At 44.5% G+C, this 26053-nt stretch overlaps 1 protein-coding gene across 12 annotated transcripts in view; it reads left to right on the top strand.

Moving 5' to 3' along the window:
* Nucleotides 1-26053, top strand: part of LOC143359946 (RNA binding protein fox-1 homolog 2) — a 437182-nt gene that overhangs the window by 373264 nt on the left and 37865 nt on the right. For 5 of the 12 annotated variants that reach the window (XM_076798379.1, XM_076798377.1, XM_076798371.1 and 2 more), the window contains one exon: nt 22823-22970. The exons of the other annotated variants lie outside the window; for them this stretch is intronic. In XM_076798379.1, the coding sequence (XP_076654494.1) occupies nt 22823-22970 (148 nt within the window). The remainder of the gene's footprint in view (nt 1-22822; nt 22971-26053) is intronic. 12 annotated transcript variants of the gene reach the window in all.

Here is a 26053-nt window from a genome sequence, read left to right as displayed (position 1 = left end):
GCTACGGGTTCTCCTGAAGGCGATGATCAAAGGGCCAAAGGCGACGACAGTGAGACGGCGAGAGACGATCTCCGACCGGTCGTACCATAGACAGTGTCGACGCGCACTGTCCACGACCGGAACCGAAAAAAAAAAACAAAAACGAAATGCCCGCGACATCGTAACAGTGTCGCGCGAGAATTCAGAGACACACGCGCACAGTACCACGAGAGAGAAAGACAATCTCTCCGAAATAGAGTTCACATTTTCGTTTGTTTCCTCCCAAACAGCCGCCAACACACCACGACCAAGCCAACAAAAAAAAAAAAAATAATAATACAAAAACGAAAAACAAACAAACAAACAAAAAAGAAAGAAAGATTTTGAAAAGAGAAACAATGAAAGACAGCCACGAGCCATAGAATCGTGATCGTACGTCGTGATCGGTTGGGCGCAGTCCCGCCCACGATCCGCGATCTATATTTTTTCTATTTTTTTATGTATATTATACATACATAGATACTTAGCTTTACCTGTGTCGAGGCCGACACGTTGCCAGCTAACGAAGTCTCTCTTAATTGACGGACCCGGTGTACCAGGAGTCGAGTTTCCAATTTTCTTAAGTGACGCGGACAGTTAACGCATAGTAGGCTAGCTGGATTTTTTGTTCTCGGTTGAAACGTCTGTTTTTCCCGGAAAGATTTGGTATTCCCGGTGCTCGACTCCTACGGGACACGGTTCTCATGGAGACGACGATCGCGTCGTTTATGCTAGGCGTGCGACAGATCTAGCACTGATCCTTAGATGGTTACCCCCCTCCCCCCGTGAGAAATACCGTGAGGCCCAACCCCCACCCCCAGCCCCCCCTACACTCTGGCCAGAAAAAAGCTTTCTTTTAGGGTTCTCGATGATAGCAGCAGAGCCAAGGTGGGTGTACAGACTTTATTTACCTACAACTAATTGCTCGTCGTTCAACCAGCTCGCGAGAGACCCAACTGTGTCTCGGAACTCTATCTCGTTTCTCCTCTCGCTCTCTCTCTCGTCTCTCGCATTTTGCTCGTCTAACCGGCAAGGTTCGCGAGGGAGAGCTCGCACCAACGCCCTGATCCCACGTTTTCTCACACACATGTTCACACAAACACACACGCATCCAATTGCTTCGTTCTATATCCGCTGCGACGGGAACCCACGCGACGGTTGCTCGCGGAAAGGGAATTGCTGAAGAAGTGTTGGGGCCGGGTCGCACGAACAACTCAAATTTTTGTTCGAGGCGCGAATCGTTAACTAATAGTTGGAAATTTTGAGAACCTTCTCTGCGCGGCATTGTTCTCGGCGAAGGGGTGGAAACAACCCTTGCTATAGTAGACGAGGAAATTTGGTGAGATCTCTTGTGAATTTCAACCATTTAACGATTAACTTCCTAATAATTATATTAATATGGTACAACTGTTGTAGACGATTTTAAGAAACACAGAATTTTATTTTTATTCAGAATAAATACCTAAACTTCTTGCATCGAATTTAGAGAAAAACGAATCAGTAAAAACAGTGCTGTTTTTAATGTAGAATTTGAACAAATTTCAAGGTTCTAGCTTGAGTATTTTCCAGGGAGATTCCAAGCTTGCCAAGGGTGGTTTCCACCCCTCCCATGCGCACAGTGCTTTAAAACATTTAAATTCTGATTCGGCGGGTTTATTCCCGCAGTCGAGGTGATTTTCTTCTTCCCGAGCAACCGAGGCGAGTTTCCGGAACGTCGTCGGCGGGAAATCGTTCGAAACAGGATCGAAACAGTCCAATCTATCGGTCAGTGGTAGGTCGGCACGAGACAGAGCGAACCTCTAGTTTTTAGGCGAGCGAATTCGCAATTCGCGGTTGCACGGCGAAAGAAACTGCAGCGCGGACCCATTGGACTCGCGGGGGCCGGCCATGACGTTTTTCCATGGACCACCGGCGGCCATAAATCTTCCGTGGAAACCGCCGCGGAATCGGCAAAACAATCTGGTCTCTTCCCCCGCTGCTGTCGTTTCCACGTGCAATCGCGAACGCCCCTCTAGACGATTAAGTTTACGTTCAACGGAGCTGCAGGGTATTCGAAAGTATTTCGGCGACAGTATTCCAACATAGTTAGTTCTTAGCCTCGTCGACGGGAACGTCGGCGAATATTCCATTCGACACGTTCCTTCGTATTATACAGCGGATTTTGTTTTTTTTTTTTACGCTTCTATCCCGCCCCCGTCTTTTTTTTAAACATTTGTACCGTAGAAGTCTTGATTTAGGATACTTCGTGGACGGTGCTTCGCCACGAACCGATACAGGGTATTGTTTCTAGTGATCTGTAAAACCGAGTTACCTAGCTGTGTATTTAGAACCGACAGTATTAGCCGCATGCGACGCGACGTGGAATTTCAGGAGGCGATTTTCGCGCGAGTGTGTGCGGAAACGCGAGCCTGTGCTTCGAGGATCTTATTAGTTATATTTTTCAGAACACAATGCTCTACGTTTTTGACTAAAATTTCCCCCTTTCGCGTGCCTTTTCACACGTTCGCTGCCCTCGTTTCTTGGTAGACTGAATTGTACGTAATCATACAGCACACCGGTTTGTGCTGAATACAATAAGCAGGGCAATTACTGAAGCATTTTAACGACACATTTAGAAATAAATTGTTGAAATGCACTGCGTAGTCGTCGTTAAATAATTTTTCGTTGGTTCTTCGTGTTCTGCATTCATTCTTCAGCACAGTCTTTTAAACAGGTGACATTCTGACAGAATATTCCAGAAGTGAATCTAGACCGACGCCCGATAATTATTATTGCATTAACAGATAACCTGAGAGATAAACTGACGTAACAATATTTTATGTGAAAATTGACAGAAAGAGTGCTGAATTAAATTTTTCTACTGCAGCAGTGTCATGAAAATGTTGCTTTGGAGTACTTTCAGATCGGAAAAGATGAAAAGCTGGGCAGTATTATAAAAATGCACGGTCTGCTGATTAATGACGATGTACAACACTGGACATTGCAGAGTCGAATTAATTTCGTACACGTTGTTATTTAAGGCCATAACGTGTAGTTAGATATGCACAACAAATTCGCGATAAAACAAGATATTGTAACTAGAGAGAATATTACTGGAACTTATGATGGCAGCGAACGTATTTTTTAAATGAAACAACGATGTTCATTTGGTTATTCCTTACACTCTTCCAAGTTGAAATAAGTATTAAATGAACGTAGGCATTATTACTTTTCTTTTAAGAAGTCATTAACAAGGTAGTAGTTTCAATAAATACATTTTTGAAACTTTTGCTATAATTTCACAAATTAGCATCTGCTACAAGTACAAAAATGGTGCCCATCATACACGATCAATTCGGACCAACGAAACAATTAACAAACCATTTATAGGACGTCTAGATCCGATCGCTAGATCCTCGAAGCGTCGGCTCGCGTATCCGGAATTCGATAACGAAAATGGCGGTGAAAAGTGACAGTGCGATCGATGCGGGAACGAATAAACCGAAGAAGACATGCCAGAGACTTTTCGAAGGAAGCAACTAAAAACAGAAATATCAACAAAATCATCGAAGAGAAGGAAGACAAAAGAAGAAAGAGAACTATATATATATATAGAGAGAGAGGGAGAGAGAGAGAGAGAAAGAGAGAGAGGAAAAAATATCACAGGCTGCAGAAAGTCGACAAAGAGACAGTGTCCGGAAGAGATCGAGGATGATCGACGACTATCAGCGAGAATGATCCAGGTCCGTGTGCGCTCGCGCGGCACGTGAACGCATACACGGTTTATTGTCACTGTTTCATTGCGCAGGAGAGACGGTTGCTACAGAAATGTGTGTTCAGGCAATAAAGTGGAGCTTTTTCAACCTGACCGTGACTCGAGGAAATTCTCTCTATTCCGCCTCCTCTCCGGTCTCGCGATCTCGGTTTACGTGGCATGCATCCGATTTTCCAATCCTCGAATTCATTTTACGTTTCTCTGGTCGATTTTTTCTTTCTCGAGTTCTTTCTTTCCGTTCGAGCGTCTCCTCTCTGATCCTCCCGGGGATCCGCGCGATCGAAACGATTTTTCGGAACTCGCTTTCTCCTCGGACGAGAGAAAACCCTCTCCGCGATCTTTTCGTTTCCGGAAGTTCCTCCGTCGGTGGGACGAGGAGCGTCCATTTCCCTCCGCGTCGATCGCGCCTCCATCGATCGTGAGGTCGAGATCCTTCGTCTAGAATAGCTTCGTCCGCGATCTTTTCGTTTCCGGAAGTTCCTCCGTCGGTGGGAAGAGGAGCGTCCATTTTCCTCCGCGTCGATCGCGTCTCGATCGCTCGAGAAATCGAGATCTTCCGGCAAAAACAACCTCCTCCGCGATCTGTTCGTTTCCGGAAGAGGAGCGTCGATTTCCCTGCGCGTCGATCGCGTCTCGATCGCTCGAGAAATCGAGATCTTCCGCCAAAAAGAACCTCCCCCGCGATCTGTTCGTTTCCGGAAGAGTAGCGTCGATTTCCGAGGGCGTCGATCGCGTCTCGATCGATCGAGAACCCGATCGAGAGCGAACCCGAACGAGCTCGTCACGCTTCTTGCACGCAGATCCGACGTTCGTCGTCGTCGTCGGCGATCACGAAGGTGTACGACGAACGATCCGATGATCCACGTCACGCGATCGTTCGCGAGAGCTCGTGTAACCCACCGTATTCTCTCTCCCTCCTTTTTTCTCTCTGTCTCTCTCTCTCTCTCTCTGTCTCTCTTTCTCTTTCTCGAACAAGGAGTGCATGCTGTAGGCTTTTTTCTGGTCTTGATTAGTGGCGTTTAGCTTTCAGTGAATAACAGTGACGATCACGAAGCCCGGAATCGATTGTAACCCGGTAGATGTGGGCGGCTGGGCTCGAGCAATGGATTTTAACTGGGATAAAAGAAAAAAGAAAAGAAAACAGAAGAATCTTGCGATCGGAGCACGATCGAAAGAACGCTTGCGAGCTTTTCGAAGCCTTCGGGGCCATTGCTCGCCGCCCGGCAGTCCCGTAAAGCTTGATTGACACGCTCGATAACGTATCTAGAAGACTTGTCACCGTTTGCATGCCACGTGTACTACCTTCTTCACACGTAATGTATTTTTTCAAAGGCCGTTTGCAAAAGAACCGTGTACTCTATTATATACCGTGTTCTCTCTCACGTTCTCTCTGTGTCGTTTTCCTGCTCTCTGTCGGCTCTTGTCATTCGCTGCTGCTAATCGCGATCGTTCTGCCTACCCCCACCGCCCATCGATCGCCGATCGATCCGATACCGAGGAACCACTACGTAAGCCAGAGGGGAGAAACGATGTTGCCGGTGTCTCGTCGTGGATCGTTTCGTGCTCCGGGATAGATCGAATCAATGTGACGCACGCATGGGACTGAACATCACTGTTGTCTTCCGTTATTATGTCGTTTTTTTTTGTTTTTCTTGTACTCTGTCGTTGGACGGAAATCGACGTTAGTGGCCTAATTATCGTCTAATAGTCGACTAATAGTCGTCGCTGGACGTTTCAAATTTTTCATCGTTGTCCGAACGCTTGCCACGCGTTGAAATCGCTGGAACCACAGTAGGGGGCACTCGCCTAACACGCGTCGATGTCACCGAAATGATAGCGGTTTTACCAGTGAATTGACAGTCGAGCTGGTTTCAGTCTGCAGCTTTCTGTTACGGTGAATTGTAATTCATTGTTTAAATTTCCAAGTCTGAAGTAATAGCAACGTCTTGGAGTGGTTTCTCTATATATGTCGCCGAGGCCTGGACGATAAACGTCGCGGAGTTATCCCCACTACCGCGGGGTATACCCCGTGAGGGTCTGCGAAGCTCGAGAGTTCTCGGACGCCGAGGAAACATAACACGGCTCGGGTATGTCTCTTGGACATATATCGAGTGTTGTTGACATATATCGAGAATTCACTGTAGCACGACTGAACATCTTTCAGGAAACATTGAATCGTTTCATAAATGTAGTAATTATTATGAAACTGTTCACGGGTTGGTTTTCGGAGGAAGCAATCAATTGGGATCGATATTCTTTCTCAAAAAAATCAGTAAAATCGTATCGCGAAGAAAGGTGTACGGCAACAGCCTTCGACGGATATTCATAAGAGTTGCGAGCCAGAAAGCTTCAGACTGATTTGAACGAGGGTAAACGAGCCAGCCGGCTCGCACGATCGATCCGCATTGAATCTCGGTAGGCGTTTAGGCACGAAAGCCGGTTAGATCGCACGAGATCATTCACGAGCGAGACACCGTCGGCTCCGTGTCCGTCGGGAAAGGTCAAGAACGCCGGAAACCGCACAAAACCGACACCGTACCGCCGCCGAAGACCGAGACAAGGCCTCGAGGAACCGAACAGGATCGTCGGCCGTCGACAGGGATCATTTTCAACAACGACTGCCCGCGCAGAAAAGCTGGTGGCAAAGAACCAGTTCGGAAAATAATTGGATGAATGTCAGAGAGAGACACTTGGATGATCGAATCCGAAGAGAATTTGGATCCGGAGGACTCGCATGTCGCAAGGACGCCCGACGATTCCGAGGCTAGGAGTGATCATCGGTGCGGCTGGATCGACAGCATCGTCGACGTGGAATCGATCGCAGAAATCGGAGAAAGGTCGGAACCCCCTTAGTGTCGAATGCTAAAAACAAAAAATATATATATACAAACATAAGAAACACACATATAAATGAGACATATATATATTTGAAAGAAAAGATGAAAAGATATATACGAATCTCGCCTGTGCTAGCTTTTAGTTTTCTAGGGTTTCCTCTGTCCGGTGGTAAAAGCATGAGGTATTCTTCGTACGTAATAATTCGTATGATTTGATTAATTTTTAGCGTAACGATTACTACCATTAACTCACCGCTGTGCCTACGTATACTACCTTTTACGTTCCTTGTTACACCCTGAACTCATATATCTCTTTCTCTCTCTCTCTCTCTCTCTCTCTCTCTCTCTCTCTCTCTCTCTTTCTTTCTCTCTCTCTCTCTCTCTCTCTCTCTCTCTCTATTTCTCCTGACTTCGATTAATCGATTAATATGACCGGACGTATGTACCTTGCGCGGCGCACACTGCTCGCAACACCACCAACAGTCTCTTGAAAGCACCTGTCTCGTTTGTCTCACACGTATCATTCTCTGTTCGGATGAATAACTATGGCTGCAGAACGCAAATTATCGTTTAATAATCTTGTGACACTTAACTCGCCGCTGGCTCGGATCGGGCTATTCGCTGCCAAACGATTCGGACACTCTTCCTTCGATTTCGATTTTCAGCAAAATTCTTTTTCAAAATTACCAGAACCACTAGATTGTGTTCGCTTGATGCTGCTAAAACTACTTTTGGAAAGGAGACACGTCTCTGAGATGATTAAATTGTCATTCAAACATTTTGTACAAAAATTTTAGAATTTGTTCCATTTTCGAACGTTGATTGGCCTAATCGCGTGCTCGTATCGAGACTGAAATGGTTAGATTAATTTTTTCAGAACGATTTTCATAAAAGCATTAAATATTGTAAGAGCAAACCTGTTTCTTTTTAATTCTGTCTCTTCATGAAAATAATTTTAGATTTATCCGGTCCACGTTTGTTAGGATTAAATAATTACAAAAGAGGAGTGTCCAAATCGATCTCTGCTCGATCGACAACGATCGAGGCTCGATCTCAGCCAACGCGGCATTTCACATTCGAGTCGAGAGGTAGTTGCTCGCCGATTCGTTTAACCGATTGCCAACGATTAATACCGTTCACTGTGGTTAAACAATAGTTGTATTAACGATCACCTGTCGACGGTGTGCTCGCCACTCCCACACACGTATGTATTAATCGATTCCCGATTCTCGCCTGACTTCTCCACCCCCGATCCCGGTAAATGATTTTTTCATTCTCTATGCACCCCCAACCCCCACCCCCCTTCCCCCACTCGAACTATTCTCCAGCCCGTCGGAAAAACTTTTCCCATGGATCCTCCTCATCTGTCACTCTCCCCCTTCGTATCTCATCCGTATATATATATACATACATACAATGTATAGATATCTTTTTTTTTCAAATTGTTACTATTACATATATATATTTATATATATATATATATAATAATCACGGTAATGCGCCACATATTCACTGGTTGATGACTGTCTCGTTGACAAAGGCCCGTACCTTGCCTGTGGTTGTGCTTGGTTGTGGTTGGAAAGCGGTTTTGGGAGAGAATTTTTTACTTGCTTCTTTTTTTAATAATTATTACCTTTTTTAATTTGCACGTCTCATGTCGTGGCCTTGGCTTGCCTTCATATGAGATTCACCTGTGAATACATGTGTATATATATACATCATCTCAATAATGTATATGTATATGTATATATATATTTATAGACAGAATATTCTACACCTTCTTCTATATATACATATACGTATCTCAACATATATACATACATATATCTGTGATCTTGAACATGCCAACGATATACGTATGTATCCTATGCACGATCTTGAAATTAACCAAACAAGAGTTTTAGCGGAAAACAGACTCGAGAAGAAACACAGAGAAAACGGAGAAGATCCCTTGTCTCTTCTTTCTTTTCTTTTTTTTTTTCTCCTGATTTTATTTTATTTTTTTTTTTTTAATTCTCTTCTTACACTTTTTCCGCGAGAACGATGTATGGATACGTACGCTATATATATATATATACATAGTATGTACTACTATTATTATACTTATAATTTTCACGTGTTATGGTACGTCCGTCCTGGCAGTCGTGCAGAATTACTGCAGTCGCTCGCGAAAATACTCGAAGCTCCCCTTTCGCAACGTTCTGCACGCGTAATGGGTACCCTAACACAATATGGTGGCCGTAGCAGGAGGACGGTTCTGAAACGGTGTCAGCAAAGTTACGAAACAATCCAACGACGTACGCAATGTTTACATAATATTTACCAAGAGTATGCTCTCCGAGTTGAGGCAATTATAATAATTAAAAAAGACTTGGGGGAGTGACGTTAGGTTTATAATAACCGGAGACGTCTCAACCGAATGCTGATATACGTATCAGCAATTTTTAATTCCTCGGTTTCAAAGCTTTTCTGTTCAAAGTTGCTCTTGGTTAAGGGGACGCGTCTTTATTAATTAATTGCTTATCTAATTGTTGACTCTTGAACAGTGAGATTGAAAATAGGGGGGACAAATAATTAAAAACTGAGACTTTAACGCTCGCAGGTCCCCCTTACGTGCTAGAATAATTCAATAAATAATAAAAATGCCCTTGGTTTAATACTTTCGTGCCACACCGACGGGTGCTTATACTAACTGCAATAAATCGTAGACACTGTGTACGTCGCTGAATCGACCACAAATTTTACTGACACTGTCTCGACACCTCCTTCTGCTAAATTGTTTCGAACAATTAAACGATTGCAAAATTCCATTTCTGCGAACGTTCGAATACTTTGGCGAGCGATTATGCATATTTTCGTTCTTGCACCTACGTACACGTACCAGAGCTGAAAGTAGTGTGTATCTCAGAAACGATTCTTGCGTTTCCTAGTGTGTCTTACACGTACGTTTCTCCTTGCTCTCCCATAGAGATTTTTTCATCTTTTTTTTTTTCGTTACCGATTTTTATCTCGGTTTCTTTTTATTTTTATTATTTATTCCCGGCGCGATCTTTTTCTCTCGTTTTCTCCTGGCTCTCTATCGGCTCGTGCCTCGTTCGAACGTCGTTTCGGAGACGCTAACGAGGGCGATAGATAGAGAGACGAAGAGAGAGAGAGAGAGAGAGAAAGGAGAGCCGCGCCGAGCTAATTGTTCGCGTTTTGAAAAGCACTCGCGAGGAAGAACGTGTACTAACGAGGGAAGAGAGAACGCTTCCTTTCATTGGCTCTTTCTCCTCGAGTTTATCGTTGTCCTCTTCTGGCCGCGTACGTTTTTGTTTCTTGCCGATCTCGTTCCATCGGGGGAACGTTATCCACCCTTTAATTAACGCATTTCTCTCTCTCTCTCTCTCTCTCTCTCTCTCGCGACGATAATACACTCGCGTGGTCTCCGTCGCTCGATTTCGTTCTTTCATTTGATTGTTTTCCGCGAGATCGATATCGATACCGGCTGCCACGTCGGTCTGACAATCCCGGACACGGATCAAGTCTTCTTCTCCCTTCCCTCTCGATCGTCTCGGCTCTCCACGAGAGCTCTGATTCCGATGATTATGATTATGATTATGGTTGTTATCGTACAGTCACGGATGTTGAATACTTTTGTCACGTTGCGTTTCGTTTGTCTCTTCTCTTCTAGTTCGATCTGTTTTTTAGTTCTCCTCTTCTCTACTTTTTATATATATATACGTACATATATACATATACATCTATATATATATATATATATATACTATTTTTTTTTTCTTTTGGAACTGTTGTCATTGACATTAATGTTATTGGATCGTGGCACGGTGTGTTAGTTGGCGAGAGACATGACAATAATTTTTTGGCCGGGCGAAGGTTGCTGCATGCTCGACAAGCGCCGCCTTTGATTTAGTGGTAACTAATTAATTCTCGTATGTCACTCCCGCCCCCACCCCCAACCCCCACCCACTCAAACCCCTTCAAACCAACCCCCCACCCCTATGTTCGGGCCAACGTCGGGCTCGCGATCGATTTTCATCCCCCCACCCCCGGGGTTTGATACAAGCCGTGTGTCCCCGGAGCCGATCGCGGGGAATTCGAGAGACCTGCCGTAATTCCCGAAAATACGCGGAGATCAAATTTCTTTTTCTCTTTTTTTTTTTCCCCCCGGAACTCGGGAGACCCGAGCGACGAAATAAAAACGAGGAGACTCCATCAGTCAGCGATCCTCGCCGCGACAGGGAGATCATGCCCCTCGGATTATTCGCATTCTAATTTCGACGAGCACGCTCCGTTTTGTAACGAACATGACGCGTTGCAAAATTCAATTTCCGGTCGCCACTGTGCGCTAGATTGCGGACGCGAAAGCGCTCAAGTGTTCCGCCGATTATTTTCAAAGCGCCCCGAGCGAGTTGCCCTTCGATGCGGTTTTTGTTAAATCGATGGCACACTTTTTTCTTTTTTAAAAAATTGCGCAGTTTAAAAAGGGAAATTTTTTTGAGGTGGAACCTTCTTCGGGACTTTCAGTTTGCCAGAGAACGTCGGTTTCGTCGAAGCATCCTCCGTAAAGTCGTTCTTTAATGGTTCTAGAAATTTGTTTTTCGTCGAAAAGTGACAGTTCCCGCGAGCATGATCGCGAGTGATCGGGAGCCCATAAAATCGAGCGGCCCGGCCCGGCCCGACGCGGCGTCATCCGCAAAACAGACACGAGTTACACGCGCGTACACACGTATAACGTTCACCTTTTCTTACTGGTTGTTTAGCAGCCTGGCATTCACTAATTAGTCTCAGTGCGTAGCCTTAATTAGTTACCGCTGAGCGTGCAAGCACCGCCAGCAATTAGTAGTCGCCCTCGAAAAGGGCGAGCTTGTTCTTTTCCTTCGAAAGCTCGACGGATGAATCCTATCCTGCTTGGAGCGTACAGGAAGGAAAGGAAACCACGCGATATTTACTTTCTTCTTCTTCTTCTTCTTCTTCTTATTCCACTACTTCTCCATTTCGTCGTTTTCTTTCTTTTCGTTTATTTGTTCTCCGTTGTTCATCCTTTATCGAAGCGAGGAGAGAGCAATTCGCACTACCGAATCGTGAAAAGAGGGAAAGGATCTCTATACAGTGATTTCTCTATATATGTCGCCTGGGCTTGCATGATAAACGTCGCGGAAGTGTCCCCACTACCGCGGGGTATATCCCGTGAGGGTCCACGAAGCTCGAGACGATGGCAAGACCCGTGTTGTTGACATATATCGAGAATTCACTGTATCTCGTTTCCGTAAATGTCGCTGAGACGCTGTTGAACGGATAAACGTCGCGCGAAACGGTCTTCCGGTTCCATTCGGGACGAATTTGTCGGAGAACGCGACCCTGATCTCCGATCATGGTTGCGAAACAGGATAAAATCTTATTTATTACTAATATTTCCGGGCTTTTTACGATTTCATAAAACGTAATTTAATCGTTCGAATTATTTAATGTTGCGATAAAATGGTTCAGACGAGGACGCGGTTTGATGCCTCTTGGGCGGGCATCGAAGTCACCTAACTACACTCATTAGTAAATGATACGTAGAAATCTTTCTTAAATATCGGTGCAATTTTCAAGTAAATTTTTATTTCATTTGTGAACAGGTACTGTCCTCGATGAACAGGTCAATGATGAAGAAACGCACAGATTTGATTTATTTAGAAATTGACAGTTTCTTTCAGCAACGCAAAACAAAGGTATGGGAGAAATATAATGGTTGTTCAAGAATTCTGGAAATATTGAGAAATCACTGGTTGCTACACAATTTTACGAACTGTTTTAGATTCCTTACAATATTTTTCTCTTTTGTTTATTCGAATCGTTGGATTCTGTAAGTGGAGAGTCAGCAAGAAAGTGCTCAGTTTGCACTCGGTGCATCAGGGTTGGGCGAAGAAAAAGCGACAGGGTAAACAGCCTAATAATAAAGCAAGTTAATAACCAAAGCGGTGTATACGCACGCATGCACGCGAAAATAAACCATGCACCGGGCGCGATCGATCGATTGTTATCCGAGGATGATATCGCGCCACGTATCAGCCCCTGGGAACTCGATTGTGTGATGTTCTCGCGATTAATTAATCGTTTTCGGTAGCTAGCGGTTGTTTTTCGAAAACTGCGGAACCGTAGAAGCTCACTCTGGTCACTCTTTATATATACGTGTATACTAATCTATGCATCTACCTTTCGCGTAATATTCACGTTGCTCGATGTACGAGGTGTTGCAAAATTGGTGGTCTTGTCAGAGATGAATCCAATCGTGTGAATCTTCGGACATTTCTGGAAAAATCTTTTCAGCAATCTATACAATTCATAAATTTATTTCTGTAATTTTAACCTAGCACAGTTCTTGAAAATATCCAAAAAATTAGTAGAACATAAAATTCCACAAAACTCATCGAAATTAAATAGTTCAACTTCATTCGCTCATTGCTAAATACACTCTTTAAATTGAGGGTTCGAAACATTCACATAAAAGGGCTATTTTCATATAAGATAATTTTTCTACGATCCTTTAAATCTAATGAAGACAGAGTTGGCAATTATCGAACAAAATTTTCGACCTCCCGGATTCGGTTTAATAAAATTGACCCACACAAGGGTTGAAAAACTCAAAGAAAAAATAGTAAAAATTCTAGCTAGCAGATAAAAATACTAGAGACCTAATAGAAACAAATTACACAGTCAGAAGTAAAATCGAGCAAAGTTTTCATCACCCTGGGTCAAAATTGACCCCCCAATTTGAGGGTTGAAAATCTCAAGGAAATATTTCAGAGCACAGCACATTTCTCGTTGTAAAAATCCAGCTAGCAGATAAAAATTCTAGGGACCTAATAGAAAGAAATTACACAGTCAGAAGTAAAATCGAGCAAAGTTTTCATCACCCTGGGTCAAACTTGACCCCCCAATTTGAGGGTTGAAAATCTCAAGGAAATATTTCAGAGCACAGCACATTTCTCGTTGTAAAAATCCAGCTAGCAGATAAAAATTCTAGGGACCTAATAGAAACAAATTAGACAGTCAGAAGTAAAGTCGAGCAAAGTTTTCATCACCCTGGGTCAAAATTGACCCCCCAATTTGAGGGTTGAAAATCTCAAGGAAATATTTCAGAGCACAGCACATTTCACGATGTAAAATTCAGAAAAAACAAATTAGAGAGTCAGAAGTAAAATGAAAAGTTTTCTTCACCCTGGGTCAAAATTGACCCTCCATTTTGGCGGTTAAAAATCGAAAATATTTCACACCAGGAGTCATTGAAACTGCAGAAATTCCGTCAACAGAAAATTCAGTTGATCCATCGGTTTCTCGTCATCAACCCCCTCAACGTCCTCGTAAGGATTTCTCTCACCCCTTGATGGTCCAGGACGAGCCCTTTCTCGCCGTTGCGGCTGACCGAAATTGCCGGACTGTCCGACGATTACCATCAACCCCCAGTATAGTTGATGCGACTCGCGTAATTGCCTTACGAGGAGTACGTAATCCACGAACACTCGCGCGGGCGCGCACGCATACACACACACACACACACACACAGTTTCAATCACAGTTTGCTTTACTCGTGGCTCGCATCTCCACTTGCCAGCCCGGTGGTTTACGTTCGCGTCTCTCGATGTGTGCTCTGTCGCAGGTTTTCTCTTGACCAACCCCAACCCGACGGCGGGTTCCAACCCCTTTCAACGTGCCGTTCACCCCATCGAGGCGATTCATCGTTGTCGAGGATCACGGCTCGCCTCTGGCCAGATAGAAATAACCTTCTAGATCACTTTCGGTGATGATTAGCCCGGGGATCTTTTTGCGAATTCATGCTTCCCGAAACTGGTCCGCACTGTGAATGGAAAATCATTTCCGCGCCAACTCAAAAATCTATGTAACAAAAATCTTGGTGATCCTCGACGACGATATCTTCAGCCAAAAAATCGACAATTTCCGAATGTGATAATTATTTCTACTCGCTCGCTCGTCAAAGAGCCACCCGAAAGACTTGTCAGCAATGCTTGGATCTGCTCAAAGCGACAGTCCTAATTAAAAATCAATCGTCAAACTGTACGCTCAGCGTTTTAAATCGAGTCTGTTCTCGAGGCCCCAGTTGATCGCGCGAAATTTCAAGCGCGGCACAAAGCTTGCGTTCCGCCGCTCGCAGACTCTCGTTGCTCAGCCTTAATTTGACTTAATGACGGCTGAAGGAGCCCGCGGGTCGCATGATTGCATTAGGCGGCCCGGGGAACGGGGCGCGCCGAAGCTTAAGCGGAGGTGGATCCGTCGCAGAAAAATGGATCCGCGGGGAAGCTTCCGGGGGAAATTCGTTTCCAGACGGTCCGGCGAATAAATTCGCGACCGTTCCGTTGTATCGACTTATTCGCAGAGGGTTGCGCGCGGGGGTGGCGACAATGAGCGGAGCCGACGATGCCGAAGGGTTGCAGAAGCTCGGGCCAAGAATCGCGCAAATGGAGAAACGGTGTCGCGGTGGAGCTGGTTTCGAATCGAAAGCGAAACGGGGGGTGGGCTCGGGGAGAAGGAACACACCCCTGGCTGGAAAGTATATTTGCGAGTGTAGTCGAATATGTTTGAAAAAGTTTACTCGCTAACGACCGCGGCAAATATACTTAATAACGAAACTGCGTGCTAAGACAATATTAATGTGGAATCTGTTTCTTCGATTCTTTTAATGTTACTATTTTTTACAAATACCAGTAACTGTTCCATGATATTTTTTTAATCGCAATACTATTTTTCGTCTTCAGTTACGAATAATCCTTTCGATACTCACGATTTTGATCGAACATTTTCTGCCAGGGGTAGTATTAACCCTTTGCACTCGGCGCTATTTTCATTCTAAAACTAAATATTAGTTAGTTAATATAAGAATATTTTCATTTTATTCATACGAAACTGATCCGATTTCCACATATAATATGTAAATGTTTGGTAATCTGTTAAATACAAATTTTGTAATGTAGCAAATACATTGTAATATTTTTTGAAATTTCTTTGAAATAATGCCACAACAATTTCTAGTGGTGCTTCAGAGTCACCACTCGAGTGCAAAGGGTTAAAGGGAGACCACCCTGAAGCATACCAAATTAAGTAAAGTTTCCGAATTTTTTCCGAGATAATTACTGAATGAAAAATTCTACTTTTTTAGAAGTGTGGGAACGCACCTTTCAGCTTTCTGCTCGAATTTTCCTAAATCAAAATGCGACAAAATGGCGACGGTATTCAGAGAAGACCAGAGTATTCGAGATGGACAATTCCGGTTGGTTTTCCGAAAATTCTCAATTATTGTGTGCAAGGCAGTTGAAGATATCAGATATATCAGAAGAACCATACAGTATACGATACTTTATACAGAATATTTCCCTTGGAGAAGTCCACTCACTGTCGCCTGCACTTCTCGAGGGCATCAGAATTTCGAAAACCGTTTTGGCATAAGGCTGCCCACTCGAAGCTTCTCGGGACCGAGCTGAAAGGAAGTACGACATTTTCGAGCGGTCAGGATGGCCGAAGAGGAAGCGATACGAAATAATCGATGAGCACGGGGTCGATGGAAGTCAGAGCGTTGGTAACGAAAGCGTTTATTCGGGGGACAATGCGACGAGATGGAAACACAGCGGACGGGGAACAGAGAGGGCTCGAAAAGAGAATGGCGGAGGGCGAGACTGCTGGAGGCGAGAGGAAAAACTTAAGCGGCTAACTGCGAAGAAAAAGGAAGACAGTGGAAAGGGACTGGGACGCGAACTCGTATCTCGGAAAGATGGAGAGAGACGCGGCTGAGTCTCGAGGGGGTCGGAACGCGGGGGTGGAAGCTGCCGGAGGGGGTGAGAGGAGGGTTCGCAGAAGCAGACCTAACCCCAGGGAGAAAGCAAGAGGAGGAAAAAAGACCAGGAGCTGGGAGGAAGAAAATTCAAAAGAAAGTGACGGCGGGAAAGGGAGGGAGTGGGACGGAGAGAAGGGTTGTAGACGACGGGGGTCCAGGGGTGGATGCTGGCTGCGGCGTTTATTGATCGCTCGCAGCTACCCTGCCAACCCCTCTTCCACCCACTAACTGCCAGCCAGCCCATCGTCGATGGAGTCTCTCACCCTATGCGAGGCTCGTGCAGCCTCGCCGCTCTGCGCGAACCCTAGAATAGAATTCAATCGTATTAATTACTCTCGGTATCGCGGACCGACGATGACTCTCGACAAGCGCAAACCAAAGCGCCCTCTCTGGACCCCATCGATCCACAGCCGTCTCGCGGACACCATAGACTACGCGATTCAAGGTTACGAGACGACCACGCTCAACCCCCGAGGCTTTTCAACCATTTTCCACCGAGAATCGATGCTACCGAGACCCGTGCGGGGACGAGGCTTCAACGGGGGGTTGGAGGTGACCCGAGGACCGGATATGACGGCTGGGGATCCTCAAAAATTCAATCAACCCTCCAAAAATGAAGTTGCGAACAGTTCCGCGACGTCTTTTCAGTAGTCTTTAAAATTCGCTACTTCCGAGGTTCGTATGGGGATTGTGTTTCAATGGGGGCCAAGTTAAATAAAAAATCATTCAACGTTAAAAACATTGCGAACACACACCCAGGTGGTTCCAGAGTGATTTTTCTGTGAGATTTGCTGCCTCTTCGATTTATATATGGCGTCATCCGACTTTAATAGGATTGTACGACTTAGCTGTAATACCTTGGAGGAGTCTGAAATAATTAATAGTTGAAGTGTTCCCTGAGAGCGTTCGCAACATTTGTCCAAGCAGGTTGAATTGGATTTTTTTGTAGGGCGGGGGAGGGGGGGGGGGGACTCCGAAAGTAAGCCCAGCCACTCGCTCGAGGATTATGCGAGCGAAGGAACGTCTGGGTATTCTGTAAAAGTTAAACGACGCTGGCTTTGCCCGGTAATTCGAAGATTTGAAGCGTTTGAAGCGGCGAAGATAGGGCGATTAACGGAATTGAATGGGGTCTTTGGAGACACGCCGTTCCGGAGAAGAAGCTTCAATGGCTTTCAGTGATTCGAGCCGCTGCAGATACTATTGCTCTTGTAAACAATGGAAAATTTAATGCCGCGGACACATAACTCTCGGAACAATCGGCACGCTGAGCTGCTCGACGATTGGACGCCCGAATTCAGCCATTGGAAACGCTCGAGTAAATTTAAAAGATTTGCGGAACAATTAAACCGACGTAGGAATTGTTCGATTTAAATGTGGAGAATATTGTATATTAACGAGAAGCGAATAACTAAAGTGTTGAGACAATAGAAGAACGAAAGCCTTCGAGATCATCGAGTCTTCGGAAAGCCATTGGTTAAAAGAGACCGCTGCAATTGATCTAAAAAAAAAAAACATGGAGGACGATGAAAATAAAGTGGAAATTAAAAATTTAAGTTCGCACATATTTCTCATGAGAATTGAAACATTGAGCCACGGAACAACACTGAGATCCTGACACTTAGGGGTTGAAATAGCGCCTTCGAGATCTCATTGGCCGCAAGAAACCGCTCGAATGAATTAAACAAAATTCGCTCAAGACGTACAAATTGCTACGACAATTTCTTCCGAGTGTTTCCAAGAACCACGATGCTCCCTCTTCGAGGCGAAGCGATCCTGTTCGCCAATAAATTAGCGAGACACGTTCCAGTTAATCAAGGAAAGGCCGAACGAATTTCACAAGCGTCGCGTCGGCGGCGACGGCTGCAGAATTAATCGAGTGCTCAGCCGTTCGTCTATTATTCAGAGATCAGTTTCCCTTTCGGCGCGGCAAAGCTGATTTCCCGCGAGTATTTTCGTTTCGCGAACGAACAAAAGGCTCCCCGGCCGAATCGTCGCGGAATTCGTCGCGTCGCGTCTCGCTCGCCCCGCTCCGCCCCGAGGTCCAAATCTAATAACAAATTGAACACGCCCGTCATTTGCATAATTAATTGTGACTCGATTCAGCCCTGTTAATTATTCCGTGTAATCGCGGGCTCGCCGTTGCCCGCACATAAAGCTGCGATAGTAATTTCATCTGTTCGCCACCGCCGCCATCGCCGCTGTTTTCGTTCGATGGAAAGTGGCCGGATTGCCGGCGTATAATGTAACAGCGCGGAAGATGCTGCACACTACTTTGAATATTTATTGCGTCCCTTGAATATTCACTCTGCCGGGCGAGCGGACCTGAAAATTATGCAGCTTATTTGCGCGGCCGGCCATTTACTCTTCGTACCTTCTTTTCCACGACTGCTGATATTAACACTAGGTTTACGGGTTCTAATATTTTTCATTTGAAACCATTAAGATTCTAAGGATGCGTACACCAGAAATTATTCAGCAAATTTCTTTCTTTCGGTATATATTATTTTTCAAATACAGTGATTTCGCTGTATATGTCGCCAAGGCCTCGATGATAAACGTCGCGGAACTATCCCCACTACCGCGGGGTGTACCCCGTGAGGTGTGTAAGCATAACACGGGTATGTCTCCTGGACGCTGGCAAGACACGCGTTGTTGACATATATCGAGAAGTCACTTTTAGCGCTCCGTAAGAAAAAGTTATTAAAATATTGCTTTCTCTTCCGAACTTAATATTCAGTTTGTTCAGCTTCTCAAGAAAGCTTCACTCGTTCGGTTCAATTTTCATCCCCTCCACGCGACCTTCTCGTCTAACCACTCTTTTTAAAATTGAATCCGCTGCGGCGTTACAGTCTTCGTCACTTTGTCTCGCTATTGCAACGAAAAATAATTTCTAGAAAATTATTTTTTACCATAGTGTTAGAAACGGTTCGTAATTATTTAAAGGACATCATCTTCATGATCAAAGAGTAGCCTCCCATCAAGTGTAACACAGCTCCCCAAAAAGTCATTTAGTAATCCCCACATAATTAATGCTCGTTCACGACTAATTTTTGCTACTGTTCATTGCTCCAATTTTTATCCTAGCGTTCGGTTAAACCGTTTTGCCGATGTATCCGCTGATACACTATTTCGTAGCCGGTATTACTGTACTATCGCCGGAGATTTTCAAGTATCTTCTTAAAGCTGCAATATAAGGATTCGACGGAAAGTTCTGGTGGAAAGACAAACAACGGTTAACGCGTTAATAACGTCGGCCGGGAGAGTTGATTAAAATCGACGACGCCCCCCTCCCCCCACCGGATTTTCGCATACTTTCTCCGAGTATCGTCGATGATCCAGACATATTCGCGTTCCTCCGGAAACCTCGCTGATAAATTCAGCAGGGGACGGTGAACGAGTTCGTCGAGTGGTTTTCCCGGAGCCTCGTTTAATAGCAGACGGTGTATTATTGTGAGCGATTGATACGACGATCATTCTTTGGAATGATCGGAATTATCGATAGTGCTGTTATACATTCCCATTTCGAAGTTTCGAACCGGGAATCCCTCTTTCCAGAGTGTCTCGAAGCAGATTTGTCCCTCAATAATTAACCAGCGAGTAAAAAGAATTTTTGAGGCACAGGATACGAGTAGACGATCTTTTAGAGCAATTTTTAACGTATAATTTGCATTTACAGACAGCAAAATTTATTGTAGAACCAGTGAGTAAACTGCCATACAACGTGTAGCAACCAGTGAGTAATAATTTAAGTACGTTGAAATTATTCAACAGGATATAAACGATTTTTGAAATTAATACTGATAATAGGAATATTGTTTAATACGTTTAACCCTTTCGTCCCTGAATATAGAAATTGAAATTTTAACAATTACAGTGCAATGGATGTGTGAGTTGGACTAAAAGTAATAGGTTTTCACCCTCAAATTTTTCCTATCACTGTGGGGGTAGGGGGTGAAAGGTGGTACACATGTGTGCTGGTACATATGTGTACCGCTCGGGACGAAAGGGTTAAAGTATTTTTTAATTCATCATTAAAAAGCTATTGAATAAAATTTAAATCTACAGGGTGCAGTATCTGTTCCACAGTTCCTAATGAACAAACGAGCTCAATTAAAAGAATAGTGATTTATCGGGTGCGATATAATTCGATCGAGACCCCACAATCCTCCCTCGCGATAAAAAGTGAAATCAGGTACCCGAGGGAGTGCGTCGGTTTTACAGCGCCATTGAATCAATGAACAATTACAGCGGTGATTAGCGGACGGGTCACGTGGCCGGACAATATCGCACGGAATAAATCTCGCACGCCGTGCGAGATCGAGTCAATTAACAGTCCAATTAATAATCGATCGTTCTCGTGCGAGAATCGCTGGGATTTTAATCACCATGGAAGCCCTTCGGCTCGCGGCGCCGGGTAAAAAACTGAATTCTCTCTCTCTCTCTCTCTGCTGAAAAGTAGCAAAAAATGAACGCAGTAAATAAAAATCGTCCGATAATTGCGATCCGTCGGGGTTCGCGCGGTCGGAACTCGATTAGCCCTCCATTTATCGAGTATCGAACTCGAAGTTACGTAAATAAACCGGATAATCGAGGAAGCAGGGATCGAGAAAAAAAAATGAGAGTTCGTCCGACTCGATTCGTTACCGATTCTCGAAATCCGGGAGGGGTTTGAACGTTTTCGAATTTTCCTGTGTGGTATCTCGATCGAATTTTGTCGCGTCGCGGCGCTCGTTTAGGTGGGATTTAGCAAGGAGGTGTGCGAACGGTGAAAAATTCGGCCACGAAATTAGCAATTAAGCCGGAGACCGCTGGATTTGATAAATCCCGTATCGAAATATCGCTCCTAACGAACCGGAAGGCCGGATATAGGACGAGGATGGTTTCGGACGGGGGCTTTGCATGAAATTTGAATACGCGCCGGTGTTTAATCCGTTTCGATATTCGGTTACGCTGTTTCTCGTGTTACTCGTCTGCGATTCACCGACGAGAACCGGCCGAACGGTGTTCGGTTCCTTCATTAACCTGTTAACCGGCTGACTTTTTTCTACCTGCGGCCGTCGCGTCGATAAACAAAATTCCAATCGAGGGAGCAAACCCTTTTCAACCATTGAGTGGTCGCGTGACCGACAATCGAGTCCTTCCACACCGAAGTGTTTCAAACGAAAAATATCACAACGAGTAATGTTTCAATCTTCCATGAAACGTTTCACTTAAACATTACTGGCCTTGAAACGTTACTACTAAAATTTGACAAATACTACAGGTATTTAATTATTTTCCTTTTATATTTAGTAATTCTAGAATTTTAATGAATACCTTCATTACTAGAATGCTTCGTATCAGAGCACTTTTTATCAGAAAACCTGTAGAATTGAAGACACTTGGAACATTCTGTACATTTTCATGTTTATCTGAAAAATTTGTTCAGTAATCGTACAGAGATCATGGATACAGGTGGAGACGAGGGCCTCGATGGTCAACAGGTTAATAATACAAACACACCGCGAGATTTCATTAAAAAACTAGAAGGAGAAACGAAACGTGAAAAGAATCAACAGAACGTCGATGTTTAACACTCGAACTCCTGCGAGTTCTAGCCGGCCTGTGCCGGAGTCATTTCTGACCCACGCCGATAACATTTCGCCACAGTTTTCTTTCGATATAACACGATCGCTCGGGACCGGCTTTCTTCGTATTTCGAACGAAGAAATTCTTATCTCGAATTAAAAAGCGTCGTCTTATATCGGAATGAAATTTATCCCCACCGCGACGGGTCACGAATGACTCCGGCATAGCACACGGAGGGTTAAACGGAAGTCACTTCACGAAACTATTCGAACGCGTAAACTCGCTAACTGACACCAGGAACGCCAGAATCGTAACAGTTCCTGCAAGATCGTACGCGATCGTGAGTATTTATCCTTGGCAAAAACTGATCAAACATTTTATCGATACTTCATTTCGTTCGAATCTTGCATAAAAATTCACGACGCACAATTTGTACAAGATCGTGCAATTCCTGGCGACGGACTGCCATTTTCCTCGATCACCGCCGTGGATCAAAAACAGAAAATAATCTACAGTGCTTTCTCTATATATGTCGCCGAGGCCTGGACGATAAACGTCGCGTTGTTGACATATATCGAGAATTCACTGTATCACTGTATTTCGAATGATTTTGGATTGCACGCATGATCGACAAAAGTTGTAAGTCCTGTTCTCGGTCATGGGAGCAACGTAGATTTTATTTTGATTTATTTTTTAAGAGCGATCCACGGCGGTGTGAAAAAAAAAGAGGATCGATGCGGACGCGACGCGAACGACATGATCGTTGAAGTCGTCGGCCGATGTGACAAGCTAACAATTTCTGACACAAAACAGGATACAGGTTGCCGGCCATGCCGTGGAGCTGGCTGGGGGCAGCGGCACCATCGGCAGCTGCAGCTGCAGCGGTCGCCGCAGCCGCGGTCACACCATCCCCTGCAGCTGCACCCCTCGTACTTGCACCTAGGGCGGCAGCGAGACGAAGGTACAGAGACTTTTCATAATCCCAACCCCCGGAAGTTGACAAGCGAGATTTAACGAAACCAGCACGACACACCATCCCGTTTCCACAACCCTCTCGACCGTCTTCAACCCTGTTCAACCTCCCACCCCGTAGATACTCGTTCTCAAGTATTGAGAGAAAACAGTGTCTCTGAGAACCATCCTCTTTGCGGATGCTTCGAAAAATTATTCGCTCGTTCAAAATTGAGGAGCTCCCGTGTTCTGATAAAAATGTTTTTCGAACTTGACAAATTTTAAGAATATTCCTCCTCGGTCACTTCAACGCTAAACCTGCCTACCTCAAAAGCAACCAATACATGTCGCCATATTTTTGACTAGGTTTAGAAATTCATTTTTATCGTGACATATCCAGATAAACCGAATTCTATTAGGATCTTTGGAATCCAAAAGGGTTAAGACAGCATCCCCTAGAGTACATTTCAAATTTCTAGTTTCGGTTTCATTAATTAAATTACACTGACTTTGCGAGATTTTCTGGGATTGATTTCTGGCGTTTAACGGGTTAAAAAAATGACGAGATTGAAGCTATTTGGATTTTCTGCGGTTACTACTATAGTACATGCTCTCCTAAATGTACAATACCGCTCAAAAGTATCCGGACACTTGTGAAATTTGTATTAGCATTGCATAAACGTTATTGTCGATTTTTATTAGATTCTTATGAAATATCTAACGTTTTAACACCCATATTTGGGTGACGGAATTATTTGTGCAGGTTTTAAAATGAATTTTTACGTTGATATATTCATTGTACTAAACTTGATTAGGATATCTGTAACATGCAAGAAAGTTGGAGGATTACTCAGTATCATACATTTAATTTTTGGCAAGTTTTATTTCATTAAATATCTTACTTTGATTTTACGAAATTTTTGGGGTTTCTAGTTGGCCGTTCAAAGTGTTAAATTAAAAATTACGTATGTGGAACTTACGAATACTGCGCTAAAATTAAATATCATCCACGTATCCACCGCGGACTGTCCGGATACTTTTGAGCGGTAGTGCATGATGTATCCTTCCCAGGAGAGCACCTCTATAATTTCAGTAATTCTAAAATAAAAAATCTGGAACCGGTTATTTCGACCGTCGGTGGTAGGTTTAGTGTTAGCATACACTGTGACGATCCCGGAAACATTTCTGGTGAAAATTCGGACACCGAAAATGCCCGTCAATTTTTCCTTCAAGCAAGGTATTCGAAATATCGTGCGAAAGAAAAGCCAGAGAATGCTGGGAAACAGAGTGGACTCCGTAGAATCGAGCAGAAGGAGCGGATCCGTCAGGCTGTCCGCGGTAGAACGGAATAATCGAGTTTCCCGCGAGCCGCGGAGCAAGATAATTGTTCAAATAAGGAGCCTAGACGAGGAGACACTTCTTCTCTCGGCACGCGGACCGGCACCGGAAGTCAGTCGAAATTAAAGGGGCCGACAGGCTTTTGGCCTTGACTGTCACGCTATGTTACGCTGTACCTTTTTGTCTAGACATTTTATGCATTTTAAAAATGCATACCACCACGTCGCTACGTTGCTACGTCTGTCCAGAGCCTCTTTTTTCGATACGAACACTGAATCTCTCTGCGGCAGCCATCTTGTGATGTCATACTTGCTTCAGAAAGCGTGTTTTCTGCCGAATATTACAAATTACTCCGCGATGAGGTAGAAATTCGCGATTTGGACTCTATACAAACGTAGATTGGACTTTTAGGAAACACAAGTGACAACTTTTAAACTGCTCATTGCAACATTGAAGCGTCAATTTGCCAAGATCTTGACCCTTGCAAGTTCATATACGTATATTGCAGAGAGATTCTCTTAATCTCGAGAGATTTAGTGTTCGTATCGAAAACAAGGCTCTGGACAGACGTAGCAGAGACACGTACGAACACGGTGGTATGCATTTTTAATTGATTGCTTACTTATTTAAGACGTAAAATGTCTAGAAAAAAAGCGTGACAGTCAAGGCCAAATGCCTGCCGGCCCCCTTAAGAGATTTCCTCGAGCCGCTGAAACGCGGGCTTCGCGGTTCGAACTCTGGGAAAATGCGTGTCCCTCGACGATCGGCGTTTCAAGAATTCCACGGTATCGGAAGTCGAGCAAAAAACCCCGAAGATCGAACAAATCCTGGCGACTGTAAGGGAACGTCGAACGCAGGCGTCTCTCTATTGTCTCGCGCGCAGGATCTCGCGGAAACGATTTGGCCGCGGTTCGGTGACCTGTCCGAGACGCTTTTGGCAACGGAATCATGGTCCGCAATTAAAGAGGCAATCTCTCGCGGAGACCGTTCCCCAAGATCTCTTCCAATCTCTCCTTTCGATCTTCTTCTACTACTTCTTCTTCTTCGGCCTTGTTTTCCCTCTGGAAACACGTATTCCCCGCGTTCGCCAAGAGAATGGATCTGATCACGCAGCGACGAAGGGATCTCCTCGAAACGAGACACCGGAAACGGAAAAACAGAGCACCGGGTTGCATTGTTACCGGTCTGGACGCGATTTCTTTTTTTTTTTTTTTTTGTTCGTTTTTCTTATTCTCCATTTTGCTCTCTGTCTTTCTCTATTTCTCCGTTTCGCTCCGCCTTTTATATGTGTTCCCCTGTGTTATGTTCCACCCACACCCACGCCGCACTCACCCGTCTCTCTGGGGCACGCATCATCGACTGTCCTTTCTCACATAATTAGCGACACCCGAGCGCCGTTTAGGGCGACGCGACGATCATCGATCTGTGGCCGAAGGCTGTAGAAATTTATTTTGATTTCTCCGCTCGAAAATCGCGGGCCGAACATGTTCCGAACGCTAACCGGGCTCGAAGATACGACGATGGCGATTTTCTATCCTGTACTTTAGGATTCCGTGACTGTGTTCAGTTTACAATTAATATCAGGTCTATTAAGGGCTCGGTAGGGCGCAGGCCTGTATTATTTTAAACAGTTTCTTGGCAGGAGAGAAATTACGTATTTTTGTTTGCCCTTTTCTTTCGAGTGACTTTATCCGTGATCGCATCCGCTTTAATTGGTCATTAGCGGACCGCAGATTTGCGTGCACTTACGTTTAC

The sequence above is a fragment of the Halictus rubicundus genome, chromosome 12 (genome assembly GCF_050948215.1).
Source record: "Halictus rubicundus isolate RS-2024b chromosome 12, iyHalRubi1_principal, whole genome shotgun sequence".
NCBI classification, from domain to species: Eukaryota; Metazoa; Arthropoda; class Insecta; order Hymenoptera; family Halictidae; genus Halictus; species Halictus rubicundus.
The sequence above is the reverse complement of the archived record's forward strand: the minus strand, read 5'-3'. Positions and strand labels throughout refer to the sequence as shown.